We start from the raw sequence: 25,271 nt of genomic DNA, 5'->3' as shown, positions 1-25,271 counted from the left end.
ATGTTAGTAATAATAAATAATAATAATGTTAGTATTGTGGAGTAACTACAATGTTGTTTAATCCATCCTCAGTTATCTCCTATGACAGCCATTAAACTCTGTAACTGTTCTAAAGTCACCATTGGCCTCATGGTGAAATCCCTAAACAGTTTCCTTCCTCTCCGGCAACTGAGTTATGAAGGCCACCTGTTTCTTTGTAGTAACTGGGTGTATTGATACACCATCCAAAGTGTAATTAATAACTGCACCACGCTCAAAGGGATATTCAATGCCATCTACCAATAGGTGCCCTTCTTTGCGAACCATTGGACAACCTCCCTGGTCTTTGAGGTTGAATGTACTTGAAATTCTCTGCTCGACAGAGGGACCTTACAGCTCATTGTATGTGTGGGGTACAGAGATGGGGTAGTCATTAAAAAAACAGGTTAAACACTATTATTGCACACAGAGTGAGTCCATGCAAATTACGATATGACTTGTTAAGCACATTTCTACTCCTGAACTAAAAGTGTTGAATACTTATTGACTCAAGACATTTCAGCTTTTCATTTGTAATTAATTTGTAAACATTTCTAAAAACATAATTCCACTTTGACATATTGGGGTATTGTGTGTAGATCAGTGACACAAAATCTCAATTTAATCCATTTAAAATTCAGGCTGTAACATTTGGAAAAAGTAAAGGGGTGTGAATACTTTCTGAAGGCACTGTATGTGTGTATACTTACTGTGTGTTTACATGTGTATGTACAGTGGGGGAAAAAAGTATTTAGTCAGCCACCAATTGTGCAAGTTCTCCCACTTAAAAAGATGAGAGAGGCCTGTAATTTTCATCATAGGTACACGTCAACTATGACAGACAAAATGATTTTAAAAAATCCAGAAAATCACATTGTAGGATTTTTTATGAATTTATTTGCAAATTATGGTGGAAAATAAGTATTTGGTCAATAACAAAAGTTTCTCAATACTTTGTTATATACCCTTTGTTGGCAATGACACAGGTCAAACGTTTTCACACACTGTTGCTGGTATTTTGGCCCATTCCTCCTTGCAGATCTCCTCTAGAGCAGTGATGTTTTGGGGCTGTCGCTGGGCAACACGGACTTTCAACTCCCTCCAAAGATTTTCTATGGGGTTGAGATCTGGAGACTGGCTAGGCCACTCCAGGACCTTGAAATGCTTCTTACGAAGCCACTCCTTCGTTGCCCGGGTGGTGTGTTTGGGATCATTGTCATGCTGAAAGACCCAGCCACGTTTCATCTTCAATGCCCTTGCTGATGGAAGGAGGTTTTCACTCAAAATCTCACGATTCATGGCGCCATTCATTCTTTCCTTTACACAGATCAGTCGTCCTGGTCCCTTTGCAGAAAAACAGCCCCAAAGCATGATGTTTCCACCCCCATGCTTCACAGTAGGTATGGTGTTCTTTGGATGCAACTCAGCATTCTTTGTCCTCCAAACACGACGAGTTGAGTTTTTACCAAAAAGTTATATTTTGGTTTCATCTGACCATATGACATTCTCCCAATCCTCTTCTGGATCATCCAAATGCACTCTAGCAAACTTCAGACGGGCCTGGACATGTACTGGCTTAAGCAGGGGGACACGTCTGGCACTGCAGGATTTGAGTCCCTGGCGGCGTAGTGTGTTACTGATGGTAGGCTTTGTTACTTTGGTCCCAGCTCTCTGCAGGTCATTCACTAGGTCCCCCCGTGTGGTTCTGGGATTTTGCTCACCTTTCTTGTGATCATTTTGACCCCACGGGGTGAGATCTTGCGTGGAGCCCCAGGTCGAGGGAGATTATCAGTGGTCTTGTATGTCTTCCATTTCCTAATAATTGCTCCCACAGTTGATTTCTTCAAACCAAGCTGCTTACCTATTGCAGATTCAGTCTTCCCAGCCTGGTGCAGGTCTACAATTTTGTTTCTGGTGTCCTTTGACAGCTCTTTGGTCTTGGCCATAGTGGAGTTTGGAGTGTGACTGTTTGAGGTTGTGGACAGGTGTCTTTTATACTGATAACAAGTTCAAACAGGTGCCATTAATACAGGTAACGAGTGGAGGACAGAGGAGCCTCTTAAAGAAGAAGTTACAGGTCTGTGAGAGCCAGAAATCTTGCTTGTTTGTAGGTGACCAAATACTTATTTTCCACCATAATTTGCAAATAAATTCATAAAAAATCCTACAATGTGTTTTTCTCAATTTGTCTGTCATAGTTGACGTGTACCTATGATGAAAATGACAGGCCTCTCTCATCTTTTTAAGTGGGAGAACTTGCACAATTGGTGGCTGACTAAATACTTTTTTTCCCCACTGTATAAAAGAGTGTGTGCTTCTGTAGAGGGTGCTTATGGTCTCTTTCCTGGTTTATCTGACTCACCTTGTAGTTTACTAACATTTGGAGATCGAGGGGTTTGGTTGGTGCTTGTGCACAGTCAGCCTGCAGACCTTCAATCTGGGGGAATCACCAAGCTCATTGACCACAACATACACAAGAGAGCGAATGTGTGTCATATGTTTTGGAAATAAGTCAGCTCTTTTTCTTACTGCATTTACAGTAAGGATCTGTAGGCGTTCTAGTGGTGGTGTTCTGTCAGTACTTGACCCTGACTTTCACTTTGTCTATCATAGTCTCATCAGTGCTTGGAGGTTTCATGTTCATGTCAAATGTCACAGACACTGACCTTTCACCCCGTCCAAGTTTTCTTTACCAAACCTCTCCCAGTGACCCACAGGAGTGCTCTAAGCCAAGTGCACTGGAAACAAGTGTACATGATAACAGTGCCAACAGCATAACAGAGCCAGTCACCCTAGAGATCTTCACGGATCCACCTGTACCCGAATACCCGAGAACCAATCCAGAATTCTAAATAATGTCACGGGTCTGGGTCGGATCTGATATAATTGTCACGGGTCTCGTATATGTGTCATTTTAACGGACTTTTCCTGAAGGACCCGTACAGATCCGAACGCGACTGCTGCAGTAGACAGAGAGACATTTTATAATTTATGCTGCTGCTCTTGCTTTTCACGAGAGTGGCGCGTGTAGCTTATTGTTGTTGATGGCCAATCAGAAGTCATCAAAGCAGCAGTAGGCTAAAGTCATAGAGCCTCTGTGTGGCAAAAGTTAGGAGATGTCTAATCAATGGAAGATAGAATTAAAATGACGGAATTAAAAGTTAAAGGTGAAGGATAGGCTACAACAACCAAGAGCCAACAGGTAGGCTGCTACTTAATATTCTGAATGGAGTTAATGTTAGGATGAGAAAGTGCATGCATTGCAGCCTCAATTAGCCTAGCTAGCTAACTTTAGCTATCTTAACTAGCTTTTCCCGGTTTGATGCAGTCAAGACAGATACTATGTAATCATATTGGATGATAAATAACCTAGCTATGGCAGCTATTAGTCTACTATAGTGTGAGTCGGCTTGTTGCTATCTCTCGACACTCCCTCCCTGCTCCCCATGTCACTCGCTCACAGTACGGCCCCTCCCCCGCCTGCTAGAGTGGTACCTCTCTCCCTCCTCTCGCACTTTATCAGGTTAAAAAAACGTTTCTGCTGCTTCCCTCACTCGGATTGGACCGGGTCTATATTCGACCAGGTCTATACGTGACGGGTCTAATTGTCCTCTGGTCTGTTTGGAACGGGTCTCTACATTAAAAATTTTTATTTATGCATGTTGAGTCCGGGTGGGAATGCCCTGGATCCATTTCAGAACGGGTCCAACTTTTTGGACCTCTAAGTCACTCCCTGGCTGCAATACGGTTGTAGCTCTCTATCCCCATCTAGTGGGGTCGTCACTAGTTACCACAGCCACAAAGTCAGAAGGCCCGCCTACTCGACCAATCAGATGAATGAGCGTAATGACGTGTATGCCGGTTTACGGTTCGTGGGAAATGACCAATGAGATGAGGGAATGTGATGACGCGTATGCTGGGAGACGAGAGACATGCATTTATTTTTATTTATTTTATTTTTGGTCATTTAGCAGACGCTCTTATCCAGAGCGACTTACAGGAGCAATTAGGGTTAAGTGCCTTGCTCAAGGGCACATCGACAGATTTTTCACCTAGTCGGCTCGGGGATTAGAACCAGGGACCTTTCGGTTACTGGCACAACGCTCTTACCCACTAAGCTACCTGCCGCCCATTTCTTTTATCTATTGATCCATCAATGATTTGGTTATTTATTAGCTATAATAAAACCAACCATTATAAATGCAAAGTGGTAATCTGACGTCTTATTCAAACTCAGTTTGCAAGATTATCATGATGTTTGCCCTTACTCATAGTTACTTATCTTAACCCAAAATAGGTTTACTCCAATAGCTGCATCGTTTTTTTGAAACGGTATGTAGACAAAAAAATGGACACGTCTTGATTTTGATTTTCCAAATCCACAAGTAAAACCTACAGTTTGACCGAAATGTATAGTTTTGAAATTGGCTTATTTTAGGCTGATTTAAGATGAACTTCAACCCTGTTACTATATTTACACTTAGACACTTACTATTGTGATTAATTTATTTAACTTAACATAGCCTTGCAGTCCACCTTTTTGTTATTTTGTTTCTGACTCTGTACAAAGGCATGGTCTTCAGGCTATGGAAGACGGCAAAACATTTAATAATAATTATTGATTGGACTTGCATGGCACTTTTCTAGACACCCAAAGCTCTTTACAGTGTAAGGGGAAACTCACCACCCTAATTCCACTTGCATACTCTTAAAATATATACTGTATATACAGTGGGGAGAACAAGTATTTGATACACTGCCGATTTTGCAGGTTTTCCTACTTACAAAGCATGTAGAGGTCTGTAATTTTTATCATAGGTACACTTCAACTGTGAGAGACGGAATCTAAAACAAAAATCCAGAAAATCACATTGTATGATTTTTAAGTAATTAATTTGCATTGTATTGCATGACATAAGTATTTGATACATCAGAAAAGCAAAAAAACGTAATATTTGGTACAGAAACCTTTGTTTGCAATTACAGAGATCATACGTTTCCTGTAGGTCTTGACCAGGTTTGCACACACTGCAGCAGGGATTTTGGCCAACTCCTCCATACAGACCTTCTCCAGATCCTTCAGGTTTCGGGGCTGTCGCTGGGCAATACGGACTTTCAGCTCCCTCCAAAGATTTTCTATTGGGTTCAGGTCTGGAGACTGGCTAGGCCACTCCAGGACCTTGAGATGCTTCTTACGGAGCCACTCCTTAGTTGCCCTGGCTGTGTGTTTCGGGTCGTTGTCATGCTGGAAGACCCAGCCACGACTCATCTTCAATGCTCTTACTGAGGGAAGGAGGTTGTTGGCCAAGATCTCGCGATACATGGCCCCATCTATTCTCCCCTCAATACAGTGCAGTCGTCCTGTCCCCTTTGCAGAAAAGCATCCCCAAAGAATGATGTTTCCACCTCCATGCTTCACGGTTGGGATGGTGTTCTTGGGGTTGTACTCATCCTTCTTCTTCCTCCAAACACGGCGAGTGGAGTTTAGACCAAAAAGCTCTATTTTTGTCTCATCAGACCACATGACCTTCTCCCATTCCTCCTCTGGATCATCCAGATGGTCATTGGCAAACTTCAGACGGGCCTGGACATGCGCTGGCTTGAGCAGGTGGACCTTGCGTGCGCTGCAGGATTTTAATCCATGACAGCGAAGTGTGTTACTAATGGTTTTCTTTGAGACTGTGGTCCCAGCTTTCTTCAGGTCATTGACCAGGTCCTGCCGTGTACTTCTGGGCTGATCCCTCACCTTCCTCATGATCACTGATGCCCCACGGGGTGAGATCTTGCATGGAGCCCCAGACCGAGGGTGATTGACCGTCATCTTGAACTTCTTCAATTTTCTAATAATTGCGCCAACAGTGGTTGCCTTCTCACCAAGCTGCTTGCCTATTGTCCTGTAGCCCATCCCAGCCTTGTGCAGGTCTACATTTTTATCCCTGATGTCCTTACACAGCTCTCTGGTCTTGGCCATTGTGGAGAGGTTGGAGTCTGTTTGATTGAGTGTGTGGACAGGTGTCTTTTATACAGGTAACGAGTTCAAACAGGTGCAGTTAATACAGGTAATGAGTGGAGAACAGGAGGGCTTCTTAAAGAAAAACTAACAGATTCTTCAAATACATTTACATTTACATTTACGTCATTTAGCAGACGCTCTTATCCAGAGCGACTTACAAATTGGTGCATTCACCCTATAGCCAGTGGGATAACCACTTTACAATATGTTTTTTTTTTTTTTTTTTTTTTTTTTAGGGGGCGGGGGGGTATAAGGATTACTTTATCCTATCCCAGGTATTCCTTAAAGAGGTGGGGTTTCAAATGTCTCCGGAAGGTGGTGAGTGACTCCGCTGTCCTGGCGTCGTGAGGGAGCTTGTTCCACCATTGGGGTGCCAGAGCAGCGAACAGTTTTGACTGGGCTGAGCGGGAACTATGCTTCCGCAGAGGAAGGGAGCCAGCAGGCCAGAGGTGGATGAACGCAATGCCCTCGTTTGGGTGTAGGGACTGATCAGAGCCTGAAGGTACAGAGGTGCCGATCCCCTCACAGCTCCATAGGCAAGCACCATGGTCTTGTAACAGATGCGAGCTTCAACTGGAAGCCAGTGGAGTGTGCGGAGGAGCGGGGGTGACGTGAGAGAACTTGGGAAGGTTGAACACCAGACGGGCTGCGGCATTCTGGATGAGTTGTAGGGGTTTAATGGCACAGGCAGGGAGCCCAGCCAACAGCGAGTTGCAGTAATCCAGACGGGAGATGACAAGTGCCTGGATTAGGACCTGTGCCGCTTCCTGTGTAAGGCAGGGTCGTACTCTCCGAATGTTGTAGAGCATGAACCTGCAGGATCGGGTCACCGCCTTGATGTTAGCGGAGAAACGACAGGGTGTTGTCCAGGGTCACGCCAAGGCTCTTCGCACTCTGGGAGGAGGACACAACGGAGTTGTCAACCGTGATGGCGAGATCATGGAACGGGCAGTCCTTCCCCGGGAGGAAGAGCAGCTCCGTCTTGCCAAGGTTCAGCTTGAGGTGGTGATCCGTCATCCATACTGATATGTCTGCCAGACATGCAGAGATGCGATTCGCCACCTGGTTATCAGAAGGGGGAAAAGAGAAGATTAGTTGTGTATCGTCAGCGTAGCAATGATAGGAGAGGCCATGTGAGGATATGACAGAGCCAAGTGACTTGGTGTATAGGGAGAATAGGAGAGGGCCTAGAACTGAGCCCTGGGGGACACCAGTGGTGAGAGCACGTGGTGCGGAGACAGCTTCTCGCCACACCACTTGGTAGGAGCGACCGGTCAGGTAGGACGCAATCCAGGAGTGAGCCGCGCCGGAGATGCCCAGCTCGGAGAGGGTGGAGAGGAGGATCTGATGGTTCACAGTATCAAAGGCAGCAGACAGGTCTAGAAGGACAAGAGCAGAGGAGAGAGAGTTAGCTTTAGCAGTGCGGAGAGCCTCCGTGACACAGAGAAGAGCAGTCTCAGTTGAATGACCAGTCCTGAAACCTGACTGGTTTGGATCAAGAAGGTCATTCTGAGAGAGATAGCAAGAGAGTTGGCTAAAGACGGCACGCTCAATAGTTTTAGAAAGAAAAGAAAGAAGGGATACTGGTCTGTAGTTGTTGACATCAGTGGGATCGAGTGTTGGTTTCTTGAGAAGGGGTGCAACTCTCGCTCTCTTGAAGACGGAAGGGACATAGCCAGCGGTCAAGGATGAGTTGATCAGCGAGGTGAGGTAGGGGAGAAGGTCACCGGAGATGGTCTGGAGAAGAGAGGAGGGGATGGGGTCAAGCGGGCAGGTTGTTGGGCGGGGGGGATTCAGCAGGGAGGAGAATGTGGCAAAGAGCTTCCTAGGGTTAGAGGCAGATGATTGGAATTTAGAGTGGTAGAAAGTGGCCTTAGCAGCAGAAACAGATGAAGAAAATGTAGAGAGGAGGGAGTGAAAAGATGCCAGGTCGGCAGGGAGTTTAGTTTTCTTCCATTTCCGCTCAGCTGCCCGGAGCTCTGTTCTGTGAGCTCGCAATGAGTCATCAAGCCACGGAGCTGGAGGGGAGGACCGAGCCGGCCGGGAGGATAGGGGGACACAGAGAGTCAAAGGATGCAGAAAGGGAGGAGAGGAGGGTTGAGGAGGCAGAATCAGGAGATTGGAGGGAGAAGGATTGAGCAGAGGGAAGAGATGATAGGATGGAAGAGGAGAGAGTAGTGGGAGAGAGAGAGCGAAGGTTGCGGCGGCGCATTACCATCTGTGTAGGGGCAGAGTGAGTAGTGTTGGAGGAGAGCGAGAGAGAAAAGGATACAAAGTAGTGGTCGGAGACATGGAGGGGAGTTGCAGTGAGATTAGTAGAAGAGCAGCATCTAGTAAAGATGAGGTCAAGCGTATTGCCTGCCTTGTGAGTAGGGGGGACGGTGAGAGGGTGAGGTCAAAAGAGGAGAGGAGTGGAAAGAAGGAGGCAGAGAGAAATGAGTCAAATGTAGACGTAGGGAGGTTGAAATCCCCCAAGACTGTGAGGGGTGAGCCATCCTCAGGAAAGGAACTTATTAAGGCGTCAAGCTCATTGATGAACTCTCCAAGGGAACCTGGAGGGCGATAGATGACAAGGATATTAAGCTTAAATGGGCTAGTGACTGTGACAGCATGGAATTCAAATGAGGAGATAGACAGATGGGTTAGGGGAAAAATTGAGAATGTCCACTTGGGAGAGATGAGGATTCCTGTGCCACCACCCCTCTGACCAGATGCTCTCGGGGTATGTGAGAACACATGGTCAGACGAGGAGAGAGCAGTAGGAGTAGCAGTGTTTTCAGTGGTAATCCATGTTTCCGTCAGCGCCAGAAAGTCGAGGGACTGGAGGTTAGCATAGGCTGGGATGAAGTCAGCCTTGTTGGCAGCAGAACGGCAGTTCCAGAGGCTGCCTGAGACCTGGAACTCCAGGTGTGGGGTGCGTGCAGGGACCACCAGGTTAGAGAGGCAGCAGCCACGCGGTGTGAGGCGTTTGTGTAGCCTGTGCGGAGAGGAGAGAACAGGGATAGGCAGAGGCATAGTTGACAGGCTGTAGCAAATGGCTACAATAATGCAGAGGAGATCGGAATGAAATGAACTAAACATCTGGGAAAGGAGAGAGTAGGGCCTCCCTCACCAAAACTCCCAAATATAACTCACCCAACTTCCACCTCAGAAACTATAATTGTTTCACTGAACCACCCGAATAAAAACTCTCCCAACTTCCACTTTAGAAATTAGAATTGTTGTGAACTACAGCGGTTCAATGTTTCAAGGAATAGACTCAACTTACTTTATTCAGCTAGCTAACTATGACGCCATAGCTAACTAGCATGCTAGCATCCAATAACACACAGTTTAGCACCAATACTTGGTTACAACAAACTACCAATAGTGTGTTAACACACTAAACAGATAATTTGTGTCCGTGTCTAGTTCCTTTCATAACGCAGCAATAATTAAACGTTGGCTAGCTAGCACAAATATATTGTATTTAGCTGCTACAGTACAGCTAGCTGGTCGTGTTGGCTAGCTAGCAATGGCTGCTGTGTTGACTTTGTTTGAAAAACGGTGGCGCTGCGAACAAATGTAGCTGGCTAAAAGGATATTGTATCTAGTTGCTACCGTTGCTAATAGCTACTCGCCAGCTAGTCCAGGAGGTGAGTTAGCTAGCTAGCTAGCTTCGTGCTACACCCGGCACCGCCGAATACAATGCTAACCTACAATAACTACCCACAACAGCCCACGATGCCTACCTACAATACCTAACTACAATCTAAATACATAATTTAAGCCTTACTCGACAAAGCCCAAGCTATGTATAAAGCCAAACTTACCCGACGCCAGCTGTCTGGGTGGCAGACAAGAAGACATTTGTCTTCTGCAATCAGTAGCTGTAATTAAGTACAGTAGCTACTAACTACCTAACGTTAATGCCTCAGATGAGGTTAGAAAAACAGCTGAATGGTAGGTAGCTAGCTGTCTTAATTACAGGTACTCTTAAGCGTGAAATAACATTGGAAACAACTATCCACCGTTGCTAAAAGTTACCAGTAGCTACCCGCTAGCTAGCTAGCTTTATTGGTCCAGGTAGTGGGTTAGCTAGCCTCGTGCTTCGCCGGGCTCCGCCGTATACAATACTTACCTACAATAATTACCTACAATAACCTACAATAACTACCTAAATAAACTACCTACAATACCTAACTACAACTACCTACCTACAATCTAAATACATGGTTTAAGCTTTACTCAACACCATATAAGAAGCCAAGCTTACCTCCTGCTAGAGAAAACACAACCTCTCCCGACCAATCTGCTACAATAGCCACCCTTTGCCTTAATGACAGCTTTGCACACACTTGGCACTCTCTCAACCAGCTTTCAAATAACAGGTGTGCCTTCTTAAAAGTTAATTTGTGGAATTTCTTTCCTTCTTAATGCGTTTGAGCCAATCAGTTGTGTTGTGACAAGGTAGGGGGGCATACAGAAGATAGCCCTATTTGGTAAAAGACCAAGTCCATATTATGGCAAGAACAGCTCAAATAAGCAAAGAGAAATGACAGTCCATCATTACTTTAAGACATCAAGGTCAGTCAGTCCGGAAAATGTCAAGAACTTTGACAATTTCTTCATGTGCAGTCGCAAAAACCATCAAGCACTATTATGAAACTGGCTCTCATGAGGACCGCCACAGGAATGGAAGACCCAGAGTTACCTCTGCTGCAGAGGATAACTTCATTAGAGTTACTAGCCTCAGAAATTGCAGCCCAAATAAATGCTCAGTCACAGACACATCTCAACATCAACTGTACAGAGGAGACTGTGTGAATCAGGCCTTCATGGTTGAATTGCTGCAAAGAAACCACTACTAAAGGACACCAATGAGAAGAAGAGACTTGCTTGGACCAAGAAACACGAGCAATGGACATTAGACCGGTGGAAATCTGTCCTGTGCTCTGATGAGTCCAAATTTGAGATTTTTGGTTCCAACCGCTGTGTCTTTGTGAGACGCAGAGTAGGTGAACGGATGATTTCCACATGTTTGGTTCCCACCGTGAAGCATGGAGAAGGAGGTGTGATGGAGTGGGGGTGCTTTGCTGGTGACACAGTCAGTGATGTATTTACAATTCAAGGCACACTTAACCAGCACAGCTACCACAGCATTCTGCAGCGATACGCCATTCCATCTGGTTTGCGCTTAGTGGGACTATCATTTGTTTTTCAACAGGACAATGACCCAAAACACACCTCCAGGCTGTGTAAAGGCTATTTGACCAAGAAGGAGCGTGATGGAGTGCTGCATTTACATTTGAGTCATTTAGCAGACGCTCTTATCCAGAGTGACTTACGGTTAGTGAGTGCATACATTTTTCATACTGGCCCCCCGTGGGAATCGAAACCACAACCCTGGCATTGCAAGCGCCATGCCCTACCAACTGAGCTACAGGAGGCTTGCATCAGATGACCTGGCCTCCACAGTCACCCGACTTCAACCCAATTGAGATGGTTTGGGATGAGTTGGAAGGAAAAAGCAGCCAACAAGTGCTCAACATATTTGGGAACTCCTTCAAGACTGTTGGAATAGTATTCCAGGTGAAGCTGGTTGAGAGAATGCCAAGCGTGTGCAAAGCTGTCATCAAGGCAAAGGGTGGCTGCTTTGAAGAATCTAAAATCTAAAATATATTTTGATTTGTTTAACACTTTTTTTGGTTACTACATGATTCCATATGGGTTATTTCATAGTTTTGATGTCTTCTATTTCTCTTTGGCTTTTGTTTGTCTCTTTCCCCTGGTGGCATTCATACATCTTCGTGCCCACAAATTGAAAGGGAACACCATTGAATGGGAGACTTTTACTCTCCCAACTAAATGTTTCCTGCCAAAGGCTGTGTATCTGTTGAAGGTCAAGAATATGACATATTACTATTAGAATGAAAGGCTTTTAGGGAAACTAACAACGTTGCTCTATCAAGTAGAATAACTTCTCTGTGCCTGGAATGGAATCCCTTATGCTAGCAAGCTAGCTAATTTCAGATGAGAGTAGCAAAAGTTAGCTACTAGCTAGTTAACTAAAAACGTTTTTGAAATGGGTTTCCATGGCCGATCAGCCGCACACAAACCTAAGATCACCATGGGCAATGCCAAGCGTCGGCTGGAGTGGTGTAAAGCTCGCCGCCATTGGACTCTTGAGCAGTGGAAATGTGTTCTCTTGAGTGATGAATCACGTTTCACCATCTGGCAGTCCGACGGACTAATCTGGTTTTGGCGGATGCCAGGAGAACGCTACCTGCCCGAGTGCATAGTGCCAACTGTAAAGTTTGGTGGAGGAGAAATAATGTTTTGGGGCTGTTTTTCATGGTTTGGGCTAGGCCCCTTAGTTCCAGTGAAGGGAAATCTTATCGCTACAGCATACAATTACATTCTAGACGATTCTGTGCTTCCAACTTTGTGGCGACAGTTTGAGGAAGGCCCTTTCCTGTTTCAGCATGACAATGCCCCCGTGTACAAAGCGAGGCCCATACAGAAATTATTTGTTGAGATCGATGTGGTAGAACTTGACTGGCCTGCACAGAGCCCTGATCTCAACCCCATCGAACACCTTTGGGATGAATTTGAATGCCGACTTCAAGCCGAATCGCCCAACATCTAATGCTCTTGTGGCTGAATGGAAGCAAGTTCCCGCAGCAATGTTCCAACATCTAGTGGAAAGCCTTCCCAGAAGAGTGCAGCAAAGTGGAGACCAACTCCATATTAATGCCCATGATTTTGGAATGAGATGTTCGACGAGCAGGTGTCCACATACTTTTGGTCATATAGTGTATTTATCTATTTGGTCCTCAAACTTGAACTCGACTCGAGATATGCCATTTCGAAAATGAGGCGTTTTCCGCTAACCGGAATACGCATCATCAAACTCCCTCATCTGATTGGTCGGGTAGGCGGGCCTTCTGAGTTTGTGGCTGTAACTCGTGATGACCCATCAAGTGGAAGCAGCATTCTAGCTCTCTATCCCCATCTAGTGGAGACTGGAGTGCAGTGAGCGGCCTGATCAGGCCAGAGTAATCTGACCCAGATCCCCACTGACATCACTCTTCCCAGCTAAACACAGTTCACCTCTGCCTTGTACAAACCCACTGCCCTCTCCTTAGCTCCCCTTTGCTCCCTTCTCTTCTCCTCCCATCCTCCTCTCCTTCTCCTCCTCCTCTCTCGCTCATCACCCTGAAACAACGGGGCATTATCTCCATCGCTGGCAAGCGGAGAGATGGATCAGAAGACAAATAAAGAAAGGATGAGAGGAGCGAGCGAGGGAGGGAGGGATTGTTTGGTGTGAAAGCCTGCTAAGATTATTGAGGAATGTGGAGTTATTATGAAAACAGTTGATTTAATCTCTCAAGTATGTGTTCCTGTGCGTTCATCTCTCTCTCTCTCTCTCTCTCTCTCTCTCTCTCTCTCTCTCTCTCTCTCGCTCCCCCTTTCGCTCTCTCTCGCTCCCCCTTTCGCTCTCTCTCTTGCTCTCTCTCTCCACTTCTCTCCCTCTATCTCTCCATCTCAGTGGGGTTGGGGGCCATAACCCTGGATCTAGAGGGGGACCCTCGCCCGTCGGCCCTCAGTAGGATCAGGGACACAGCTTCTCTGAAGAGGGGGGGCAGTCTGCATACCCCCCACCCCAGCAGTGAGTAACACTAGCTACACAATATTACAGTATAACAATATACACACACTACCAGTGATTCTCAACCTGGGTCGTGGACAATGTAGATTTGTAAAGCTTCATCGTGAACTGTACTGTATCTTTATGTACAACACTATATTACTCCACTACATTCTCTTGTCTGTCTGTAATCTGTCTGCCTGTGGTCTGTAATCTGTCTGCCTGTGGCCTGTAACCTGTCTGCCTGTTGTCTGTAATCTGTCTGCCTGTGGCCTGTAACCTGTCTGCCTGTTGTCTGTAATCTGTCTGCCTGTGGCCTGTAACCTGTCTGCCTGTTGTCTGTAATCTGTCTGCCTGTGGTCGGTGTCGTGACGTGACTTGCATTAATGTGATGACTGTTATTTATCAAATCAATTAACTATGTTTAATTGTTACTCGATTAAATTAATCATGTAACAATTAACTCATTAGGAATTTGGGGCACCACGGAATAAGTTGTTTAACGAGTTACCATCTCCCGAATTAAACTCTTAGAAGATATATATATATTAGGGCTGTCAAATGATTAAAATTTTTAATCAAATTAATCAGAATTTTCAGTGGATTAATCATGATTAATCACTATTTGCAATTACACCTGAATCCTAACCATTTTTTTTCTGAAATGCATACCAAAAGATAAATAACAGGACACAGATACATAATTTTCATATTATGTCTGTTTATTAACACAGCCAAATAATGGTGTTTTAAATCAAGCTGAAACATACTACACACCATAATATTTGTCTTTGGCTGTGGCTCTTGACGGTGGCTTATAGAATGAGTCTTGAGACGCCACTTGCAAAACATCAAGGAAACCTGAGTCTTCTACAATGCTAATGGGTCTACAATCCTTTGCAATCCATTTTGCTATTGTGTTGGTCAAATTATCTGAGGTTGATTTTGTTAATTGCCTGCAAACATTCAGCGTGGTCTGGCGCAAACCACTTGCTGAATCTGACGGCCCAGCAAACGCATGTTTGGCGTTGACATGGTACTTCAAGCTTGAACAGCTCCGGTGAAATTGAAACTCCTTCTTACAAATCTTGCAAATAACCTTGTACTTGTTAACTGTACCATCATCATTCTTTTTATATTTGAATCCGTCAATAGGCCCACTTTGCTCACCTTGCTCCATCTCGCCTCTAGCTCCCAACCACTTTCCTGACCTGAATAATTTGTCACACTGCGCATGCGTGAAATGCGTTAAAAAAATTGACGTAATTAACAGCAAACAACTAATTAACGTCGTTAACGCGCTATTTTTGACAGCCCTAATATATATATATATATATATATATATATATATATACACACCGAGTTGCAAAGAAAAAGCCATATCTCAGACTGGCCAATAAAAATAAAAGATTAAGATGGGCAGTCTGAGATATGGCTTTTTCTTTGCAACTCTGCCTAGAAGGTCAGCATCCCGGAGTTGCCTCTTCACTGTTGACGTTGAGACTGGTGTTTTGCGGGTACTGTTTAATGAAGCTGCCAGTTGAGGACCTGTGAGGCATCTGTTTCTCAAACTAGACACTATTACATTTACATTTTAGTCATTTAGCAGACGCTCTTATCCAGAGCGACTTACAGTTAGTGAATACATTTTTTTTTTTTATACTGGCCCCCCGTGGGAATCAAACCTACAACCCTGGCGTTGCAAACGCCATGCTCTATCAACTGAGCTACATCCCTGCCGGCCATTCCCTCCCCTACCCTGGACGACGCTGGGCCAATTGTGCGCCGCCCATGAGTCTCCTGGTCGCGGCCGGCTGCGACAGAGCCTGGATTCGAACCAGGATCTCTAGTGGCACAGTTAGCACTGCGATGCAGTGCCTTAGACCACTGCGCCACTCACTATAATGTATTTGTCCTCTTGCGCAGTTGTGCACTGGGGCCTCCCACAGCGTTGTATGAGATGTTCAGTTTCTTGGCAATTTCTCACATGGAACAGCCTTCATTTCTCAGAACAAGAATAGACTGACGAGTTTCAGAAGAAAGTTATTTGTTTCTGGCCATTTTGAGCCTGTAATCGAACCCACAATTGCAGAATTTTTTTTTTTTTTTCACCTTTATTTAACCAGGTAAGCCAGTTGAAAACAAGTTCTCATTTACAACTGCGACCTGGCCAAGATAAAGCAAAGCAGTGCGATAAAAACAACAACACAGAGTTACATATGGGGTAAACAAAACATAAAGTCAAAAATACACAAAAAAATAATAATAATACAGTGTGTGCAAATGTAGCAAGTTATGGAGGTAAGGCAATAAATAGGCTATAGTGAAAAATAATTACAATTAGTATTAACACTGGAATGATAGATGTGCAAGAGATGATGTGCAAATAGAGATACTGTGGTGCAAATGAGCAAAATAAATAACAATATGGGGATGAGGTAGTTGGGTGGGCTAATTTCAGATGGGCTGTGTACAGGTGCAGTGATCGGTAAGGTGCTCTGACAACTGATGCTTGAAGTTAGTGAGGGAGAAAGAGTCTCCAGCTTCAGAGATTTTTTCAATTCGTTCCAGTCATTGGCAGCAGAGAACTGGAAGGAATGGCGGCCAAAGGAGGTGTTGGCTTTGGGGATGACCAGTGAGATATACCTGCTGGAGCACATACTACGGGTGGGTGTTGCTATGGTGACCAATGAGCTAAGATAAGGCGGGGATTTGCCTAGCAGTGATTTATAGATGGCCTGGAGCTAGTGGGTTTGGCGACTAATATGTAGTGAGGACCAGCCAACAAGAGCGTACAGGTCACAGTGGAGGGTAGTATATGGGGCTTTGGTGACAAAAAGGATGGCACTGTGATAGACTACATCCAATTTTCTGAGTAGAGTGTTGGAGGCTATTTTGTAAATGACATCGCCGAAGTCAAGGATCGGTAGGATAGTCAGTTTTACGAGGGCATGTTTGGCAGCATGAGTGAAGGAGGCTTTGTTGCGAAATAGGAAGCCAATTCTAGATTTAACTTTGGATTGGAGATTCTTAATGTGAGTCTGGAAGGAGAGTTTACAGTCTAACCAGACACCTAGGTATTTGTAGTTGTCCACATACTCTAGGTCAGACCCGTCGAGAGTAGTGATTCTAGTCGGGTGGGCGGGTGCCAGCAGCGTTCGATTGAAGAACATGCATTTAGTTTTACTAGTGTTTAAGAGCAGTTGGAGGCTACTGAAGGAGTGTTGTATGGCATTGAAGCTCGTTTGGAGGTTTGTTAACACAGTGTCCAATGAAGGGCCAGATGTATACAAAATGGTGTCGTCTGCGTAGAGGTGGATCTGAGAGTCACCAGCAGCAAGAGCGACATCATTGATATACACAGAGCAAAGAGTCGGCCCAAGAATTGAACCCTGTGGCACCCCCATAGAGACTGCCATAGGTCCAGACAACAGGCCCTCCGATTTGACACATTGAACTCTATCTGAGAAGTAGTTGGTGAACCAGGCAAGGCAGTCATTTGAGAAACGAAGGCTATATAGTCTGCTAATAAGAATGCGGTGGTTGACAGAGTCGAAAGCCTTGGCCAGGTCGATGAAGCTGCAGAGAAGTACTTGGGGTACGAGATTTGACTTCAGAAGAGTTACAGCGTGTGTTTAGTGGTGGTGTCCTGTCCTCTCAGGCTACAAAGTCTACACTGTATTTCTGATCAATTTAATGTTATTTTAATGGACAAAAAAAATTGCTTTTAATTTCAAAAACAAGGACATTTCTAAGTGACCACAAACTTTTGAACGGTAGTGTATGTTATATATTGTTAACAGTCACTTATTAATCATTACCTCATCAGTCTCATTCTGAACGTCACATACTCCTTGATATCTGCAAGAACCCTAACCTTATTGATGAATCAGCAATACACAAGTTGGCTTAATTATTTATTTACTAGCTAACTAAATAATAACACAGAATACATACATACTTAATACATGAGAAAAGTCCCTAGCGGACTAACAACAGCATGACTGCTTGGTTATCAAAAAGGGAGGGGTCAATAGAAGGAGGGAGATAGGGACAAAGAGAGTCAAACTTATCGTACATACATTTGGAAACTACGGTAATCAGAAAACTTAGCACCCTAACCACCGTCCGTTCGGAGTAAGAAACCAATGAATGTATTTATGTATTTGCCGCTCGTCTATCTCTGTTGACCCAAGCCCTCTTGGAAAGGCTGGGTCTTCACTCAGCTCACTTGTAAGGCTCTGATTATCCAGCGCTTCTCTGGTAGTGAAGTGTTCGTAAGAATAGATACTTCAGATGTACCAACGGTTGTCTGAGATGGGATTGTCCTTTCCAACTCGAGTCTTTAGTCAAAGTTCTAGACAACTTTACATGCCAGCTGCAGACTGGTAATGCTACGGTCTAGTGAGTTTCTTCTTCTTGTGTAGAGATTTTTCAGACTTTCTCACCATTTCAGACGTGTGGACTAACGTCTCACGTTTCCTGGTCTTAGAGTGTCAACCATTTGTAACGTTCAGCTCCCGTTGCACGTCGGCTGGTCTTTCTGGTCTAACCATTTGAAGCCGTGTAGCCACAGCTCCACGCTTTCTGGTCTTTCTCATTCAAAGTTCTTACCATTCTAAACGTGCCTTTCAAGCCTTTATGCCCTCTTGGTAAAAGGGGCGTTCCTACTTGCTGACACGATCTCTGATGGCACTTGGGGCTTAGCTAGTGCAAAGGATATGATTAGAAGTTATGACTCCTAATATCACATTCCTATCTTAACAAAAATAGTTTCATCCATTTTCATATCACATGGAAACTTGACAGATAAAGGGGGTATCCTTCCTAAGTTACAGTATTTGGTTCATACAGTTTTTAATAACATCACAAAATAATAAACAATATGACATGATTATTCTTTAGATCCCCACTGACCATTCCAAACATTCGGATGCTAGGAATTATGTTCCAGTGTTTACTTTTTGGACGTTTATAGTTTTGGTGGCAAAAGTCTCTGGAACAAAGAAAATCTCAGTCTTCCCATACTAGAGACCAAAAGGAGTCATTTTCTGCAAACTAATTATGACCGGCTGTTAAGTCATAAAACCGTCCCAACTCCCCCCTCCCGTCCTGTGGGAGATAGGGGGGGTCTGGCTATCTGTCAGCCATTTGCCAAGCTGATCTGGCACCTTTGATCCTCACCAAGGAGAGAGTCATGTCATCTGTAACCTGTCTGCCTGTGGTCTGTAACCTGTCTGCCTGTGGTCTGTAACCTGTCTGCCTGTCGTCTGTAACCTGTCTGTCTCCTGTGTGTGTTGTAGCCTGGCGTTATGAGACGCCCCAGCAGGTGCAGTTTGTGGAGAAGCTGTCGGACGTGGTGATTGGCCAGCTGCCCAACTTCTGGAAGCTCTGGATCTCTTATGTCAATGGTAGCCTCTTCAGCGAGGTACACACACACACACACACACACACACATACACACACATACTCTCTGTACACACCTATGTCAGTCCTTAAGCACTGTTTCTGTTGTTTTTAAACAGACTGGTGAGAAATCTGGCCAGGTGGAGAAATCAAAGAAGAATGCCAGACAGAGACAGAATGACTTTAAGGTACGTTTTGTTGAGTTATATATACTTTTGGTAAACTTCAGAATACTCTCTTTCTGTGTGTAGTTTTACTTCCTGAAATGGTTTGTGTTATTAATTTGATATCTCTGTAGAAAATGATTGAGGAGGTGACCCATCGCTTGGTGAAGCTGGTGAGAGGTGCTCTCCTCCCCTCTACTCTGACAGAGCTGGAACTGAGGCTATATGGGGGCTGGGAGAGTAAGACTGAACTCACTGGACCCTGGCTCACACAGGTCATACACACTGTCAGGTATGGACACCTCACTGTAGTGTGTTTGTGTGTATGTGCGAATGTGCAAGCGTCTGTGTCAATTACTTTATCCCCCATATTCCCGACCCCCAATTCCTCCTCCACTACAACATTCTGTCCCTCCCTCCCTCTCTCACTCGCTCTCGGTCTCTCTCTCTCTCCTGTCTCTCAGAATCATTTTTGAAGCTCTGGTTGCTCTGGAGATCCCTAATGATCTGCTGCAGGTGATCCAGGATCTACTGTTGGAGCTGAGACACCACTGTCTACTGGTCACCCTGCACCACACCGCAGAGGGTGAGAGAGAGGGAGGGAGGGAGGTGGGAGAGGAGAGAGGGAGGATGGAGGAGGGGAGGGGAACTGAGACATCACTGTCTACTGGTCACCCTGTACCACACCGCTGAGGGTGAGAGAGAAGGAGATATGGAGGGGAGGAGTGAAGATGGAGGGGAGGAGGGAAGAGGGAGGGGGAACTGAGACATCACTGTAAGGAAGAAAGGGGCAGGAAGGAGGAGAGAGATGTAGAAAGGTTAGGGAATAGGGGGAGAGGGGGAGAGGAGGTAGGGGGAGAGGGGAGATATAGGAGAGGTGGGTTAGGTTAGGTAAGGTGAGGTTAGTGAAAGAGAAAGTGTTTGTGAAAGGGTTTTTTGTGGTTAAACTCTGTTGGTCATTCTGAGTGTGGCCCTAGATCTATAGAAACCCAGGTTGATAGTAACAGTTAATGTGGTTTTGAAGGTAGTCATTCACTAGTTTAGAGGGTCATTTCACTTTCTTCTGCGGTCTTCCACTAAACAACTCTCACAGTTCTATTTAAAATGTAATGTGAACTGATCATGACTCTTCACTTGTTCATGAGTATGTAGTACCATTATTTAATTTGATTTGATCAAAAATAATGTGAAAAGCACATATTTCTAGCCCCTACAGTGATTTATGTTTGTGTATGCGTTTTGTCAGATATCAAAAGGCTTGCAGAGAAGGAGGACTGGGTCGTAGACAATGAAGGAATCACCAGCCTGGTAAAGCTATATTTACTATACTTTGTGAAAAATTATGATTTATTATATAGTAAGATATGATGAAAAATATGACATGGTATAATCTATATATCTGATTTGTGTGTTGTGTCGTGTGCAGCCAGCCCAGTTTGAGCAGTGCATGGTACAGATGCTGCAGTCACTCAAAGAACCCATGGAGACCAAACCTGGGGAGGTCAATGTAAGGAACACACACACATTGCACTATATCAGAACCTCATTCATCTCTGTGAACTACTGTATTTATGTATGTGCACTGCACTTAACAAAAATACACTGCTCAAAAAAAGAGACCAAACACTAAAATAACACATCCTAGATCTGAATGAATGAAATAATCTTATTAAATACTTTTTTCTTTACATAGTTGAATGTGCTGACAACAAAATCACACAAAAAGTATCAATGGAAATCAAATTTATCAACCCATGGAGGTCTGGATTTGGAGTCACCCTCAAAATTAAAGTGGAAAACCACACTATAGGCTGATCCAACTTTGATGTAATGTCCTTAAAACAAGTCAAAATGAGGCTCAGTAGTGTGTGTGGCCTCCACGTGCCTGTATGACCTCCCTACAACGCCTGGGCATGCTCCTGATGAGGTGGCGGATGGTCTCCTGAGGGATCTCCTCCCAGACCTGGACTAAAGCATCCGCCAACTCCTGGACAGTCTGTGGTGCAACGTGGCGTTGGTGGATGGAGCGAGACATGATGTCCCAGATGTGCTCAATTGGATTCAGGTCTGGGGAACGGAAGGGCCAGTCCATAGCATCAATGCCTTCCTCTTGCAGGAACTGCTGACACACTCCAGCCACATGAGGTCTAGCATTGTCTTGCATTAGGAGGAACCCAGGGCCAACCGCACCAGCATATGGTCTCACAAGGGGTCTGAGGATCTCATCTCGGTACCTAATGGCAGTCAGGCTACCTCTGGCGAGCACATGGAGGGCTGTGCGGCCCCCCAAAGAAATGCCACCCCACACCATGACTGACCCACCGCCAAACCGGTCATGCTGGAGGATGTTGCAGGCAGCAGAACGTTCTCCACGGCGTCTCCAGACTCTGTCACGTCTGTCACATGTGCTCAGTGTGAACCTGCTTTCATCTGTGAAGAGCACAGGGCGCCAGTGGCGAATTTGCCAATCTTGGTGTTCTCTGGCAAATGCCAAACGTCCTGCACGGTGTTGGGCTGTAAGCACAACCCCCACCTGTGGACGTCGGGCCCTCATACCACCCTCATGGAGTCTGTTTCTGACCGTTTGAGCAGACACATGCACATTTGTGGCCTGCTGAAGGTCATTTTGCAGGGCTCTGGCAGTGCTCCTCCTGCTCCTCCTTGCACAAAGGCGGAGGTAGCAGTCCTGTTGCTGGGTTGTTGCCCTCCTACGGCCTCCTCCACGTCTCCTGATGTACTGGCCTGTCTCGTGGTAGCGCCTCCATGCTCTGGACACTACGCTGACAGACACAGCAAACCTTCTTGCCACAGCTTGCATTGATGTGCCATCCTGGATGAGCTGCACTACCTGAGCCACTTGTGTGGGTTGTAGACTCCGTCTCATGCTACCACTAGAGTGAAAGCACCGCCAGCATTCAAAAGTGACCAAAACATCAGCCAGGAAGGATAGGAACTGAGAAGTGGTCTGTGGTCACCACCTGCAAAACCAGTCCTTTATTGGGGGTGTCTTGCTAATTGCCTATAATTTCCACCTGTTGTCTATTCCATTTGCACAACAGCATGTGAAATGTATTGTCAATCAGTGTTGCTTCCTAAGTGGACAGTTTGATTTCACAGAAGTGTGATTGACTTGGAGTTACATTGTGTTGTTTAAGTGTTCCCTTTATTTTTTTGAGCAGTGTATAAATGCAACATGCAACAATTTCAAAGATTTTACTGAGTTAAAGTTCATATAAGGAAATCAGTCAATTTAAATAAATTAATTAGCCCCTAATCTATGGATTTCACGTGACTGGGAATACAGATATGCATCTGTTGGTCACAGATACCTTAATAAAAATGGTAGGGGTGTGGATCAGAAAACCAGTCAGTATCTGCTGTGACCACCATTTGCCTCATCCAGCACGACACGTCTCCTTCGCATAGAGTTGATCAGGTTGTTGATTGTGGCCTGTGGAATGTGGGAACTGGAACACGCTGTCGTGCACATCGATCCAGAGCATCCCAAACATGCTCAATGTCTGGTGAGTATGCAGGCCATGGAAGAACTGGGACATTTCAACTTCCAGGAATTGTGTAGAGATCCTTACAACATGGGGCTGTGCATTAACATGCTGAAACATGAGGTGATGGCGGTGGATGAATGGCACAACAATGGGCCTCAGGATCTCATCACGGTATCTCTGTGCATTCAAATTGCCATTGATAAAATGCAATTGTGTTCGTTGTCCATAGCTTATGCCTGCCCATACCATAACCCCACCGTCACCATGGGGCACTCTGTTCACAACGTTGACATCAGCAAACCGTTCTCCCACACGACACTATACATGCTGTCGGCCATCTGCCCGGTACAGTTGAAACCGGGATTCATCCGTGAAGAGCACAATTCTCCAGTGTGCCAGTGGCAATCAAAGGTGAACATCTGCCCACTGAAGTCAGTTACGACGCCAAACTGCAGTCTGGTCAAGACCCTGGTGAGGACGACGATCATGCAGATGAGCTTCCCTGAGATGGTTTCTGACCGTTTGTGCAGAGATTATTCGGTTGTGCAAACCCACAGTTTCATCAGCTGTCCGGGTGGCTGGTCTCAGACGATCCCACGGTGAAGAAGCCGGATGTGGAGGTACTGGGCTGATGTGGTTACACGTGGTCTGCGGTTGTGAGGCTGGTTGGACGTACTGCCAAATTCTCTAAAACGACGTTGGAGGCAGTTTATGGTAGAGAAATTATCATTAAATTATCTGGCAACAGCTCTGGTGGACATTCCTGCAGTCAACATGCCAATTGCACGCTGCCTCAGAACTTGAGACATCTGTGGCATTGTGTTGTGTGACAGAACTGCACATTTTAGTGTCTTTTTATTGTCCACAGCACAAGGTGCACCTGTGTAATGATCGAGCTGTTTAATCAGCTTCTTAATATGCCACACCTGTCAGGTGGATGGATTATCTTGTCAAAGGAGAAATGCTCACTAACAGGGATGTAAATAAATTTGTGCACAAAATTTGAGAGAAATAAGCTTTTTGTGCGTCTGGAACATTTCTGGGATCTTTTATTTCAGCCCATGAAACATGGGACCAACACTTGACATGTTGTGTTTATATTTTTGTTCAGTATATATGGTGGTGTATTGGACCACATTACTGTGTGATAGTTGGTTTTATACGGTGTCCTGTCTCACCCTCCTCTCCTGTCTTCAGATCCTCCAGTTGGATCAGGCCCAAGACCAGGTCTCAGAGCTCTGTGTGGACATCATGAGGGTACTGTACAGTCACTACAGACTAGGTTTACAGTATATTTCACCACAATAATACAGAGTAGAGATTAAGATTACGGTATAGTTCAATATAGGATTCCCTTCAGTTTACTGGTAGTTAGCATGAAGGTATGGTACTACTGTCAGTAGAGAATATGTTTACAGTGAAGGGACTCCTACAGATCACAGGTAGTTTATAGGCTACAATGCTCAAATTCAGTAGACATTTAGGGACGGTTTTCAGGACACAGATTAAGACTAGTGCTGGACTGAAAAAGCACCTTCAATGGAGAATCACCACTAAGAATGCTTTTTAGTACTGGATTAGGCTTCATCTGTGTCTGGGAAACCGGCCCTTAGATTATTGTAGCCTTTTACCTTTGTATCAAAAGTAAATGTAGTTGCTAAAATATACTTAAGTATCAAAAGTAAAAGTACGAATAATTGAAAATTCCTTATATTAAGCACCATTTTCTAGATTTTTATTTTTTTTTTACAGATAGCCAGGGTCACACTCCAACACTAATCATTTGAAAACAAAGCATTTGTGTTTAGTGAGTCTGCCAGATCAGAGGCAGTAGGGATGACCAGGGATGTTCTCTTGAAAAGTGTGCGAATTTGACCATTTTCTGTCCTGCTAAGCATTCAAAATGTAACGAGTACTTTTGGGTGTCAGGGAAAATGTATGGAGTAAAAAGTACATCATTTTCTTTAGGAATGTAGTGAAGTAAAAGTAAAAAAGTTGTCAAAAATATAAATAGTAAAGTAAAGTACAAATACCCCAAAATACTACTTAAGTAGTACTTTAAAGTATTTTTACTTAAGTACTCTATACCACTGGGATTACATATTTCGCCATAGGAATAGTTTAATGTAGGCCTACAGCGCACAAATTCAGTTGAAATGTATTCCTTATTGTAGACATGTACTTTCTGAGCAGGTTTGAGAGCACGTTAAAAAGCTCTAAGGAGATCAATAAGGTACTGTATGGTACAGAGTAGGTAAGCGACTAGGATTACACTCAGATTACACCATAGGAATCCCTACAGATTATAGGTCAGGGGTAGGCAACTACATTCAGCCATGTGCTGATTTTTGTTGGAGTGGATGGTCGGCGTGCCAGAATATAATTCTAATAATTTGTACACTGAAAATGGACCACAACTAAGCCCAAAAAGAGATTGTATTAAAAAATATATATAATATGTCATACCTTGATTAAATTGAGACATGATAACATTACTATTTATTTATTTATTTGTGGGAATACTTGGGAACAGA

At 44.7% G+C, this 25,271-nt stretch overlaps 1 protein-coding gene across 3 annotated transcripts in view; it reads left to right on the top strand.

Annotated features, from left to right (window-relative positions):
• exoc2 (exocyst complex component 2) overlaps nt 1-25,271 on the top strand; it is a 116,386-nt gene that overhangs the window by 44,761 nt on the left and 46,354 nt on the right. For all 3 annotated transcript variants that reach the window (XM_041840201.1, XM_041840202.1, XM_041840200.1), the window contains 8 exons: nt 13,563-13,682; nt 18,965-19,089; nt 19,187-19,255; nt 19,366-19,523; nt 19,696-19,817; nt 20,478-20,539; nt 20,658-20,738; nt 23,935-23,994. In XM_041840201.1, coding sequence (XP_041696135.1) covers nt 13,563-13,682; nt 18,965-19,089; nt 19,187-19,255; nt 19,366-19,523; nt 19,696-19,817; nt 20,478-20,539; nt 20,658-20,738; nt 23,935-23,994 — 797 coding nt within the window. The remainder of the gene's footprint in view (nt 1-13,562; nt 13,683-18,964; nt 19,090-19,186; nt 19,256-19,365; nt 19,524-19,695; nt 19,818-20,477; nt 20,540-20,657; nt 20,739-23,934; nt 23,995-25,271) is intronic.

Source organism: Coregonus clupeaformis, chromosome 20 (genome assembly GCF_020615455.1).
Source record: "Coregonus clupeaformis isolate EN_2021a chromosome 20, ASM2061545v1, whole genome shotgun sequence".
NCBI lineage: Eukaryota > Metazoa > Chordata > Actinopteri > Salmoniformes > Salmonidae > Coregonus > Coregonus clupeaformis.
Note: the sequence above shows the minus strand (reverse complement) of the source record. Positions and strands in the feature narration are given on the sequence as shown.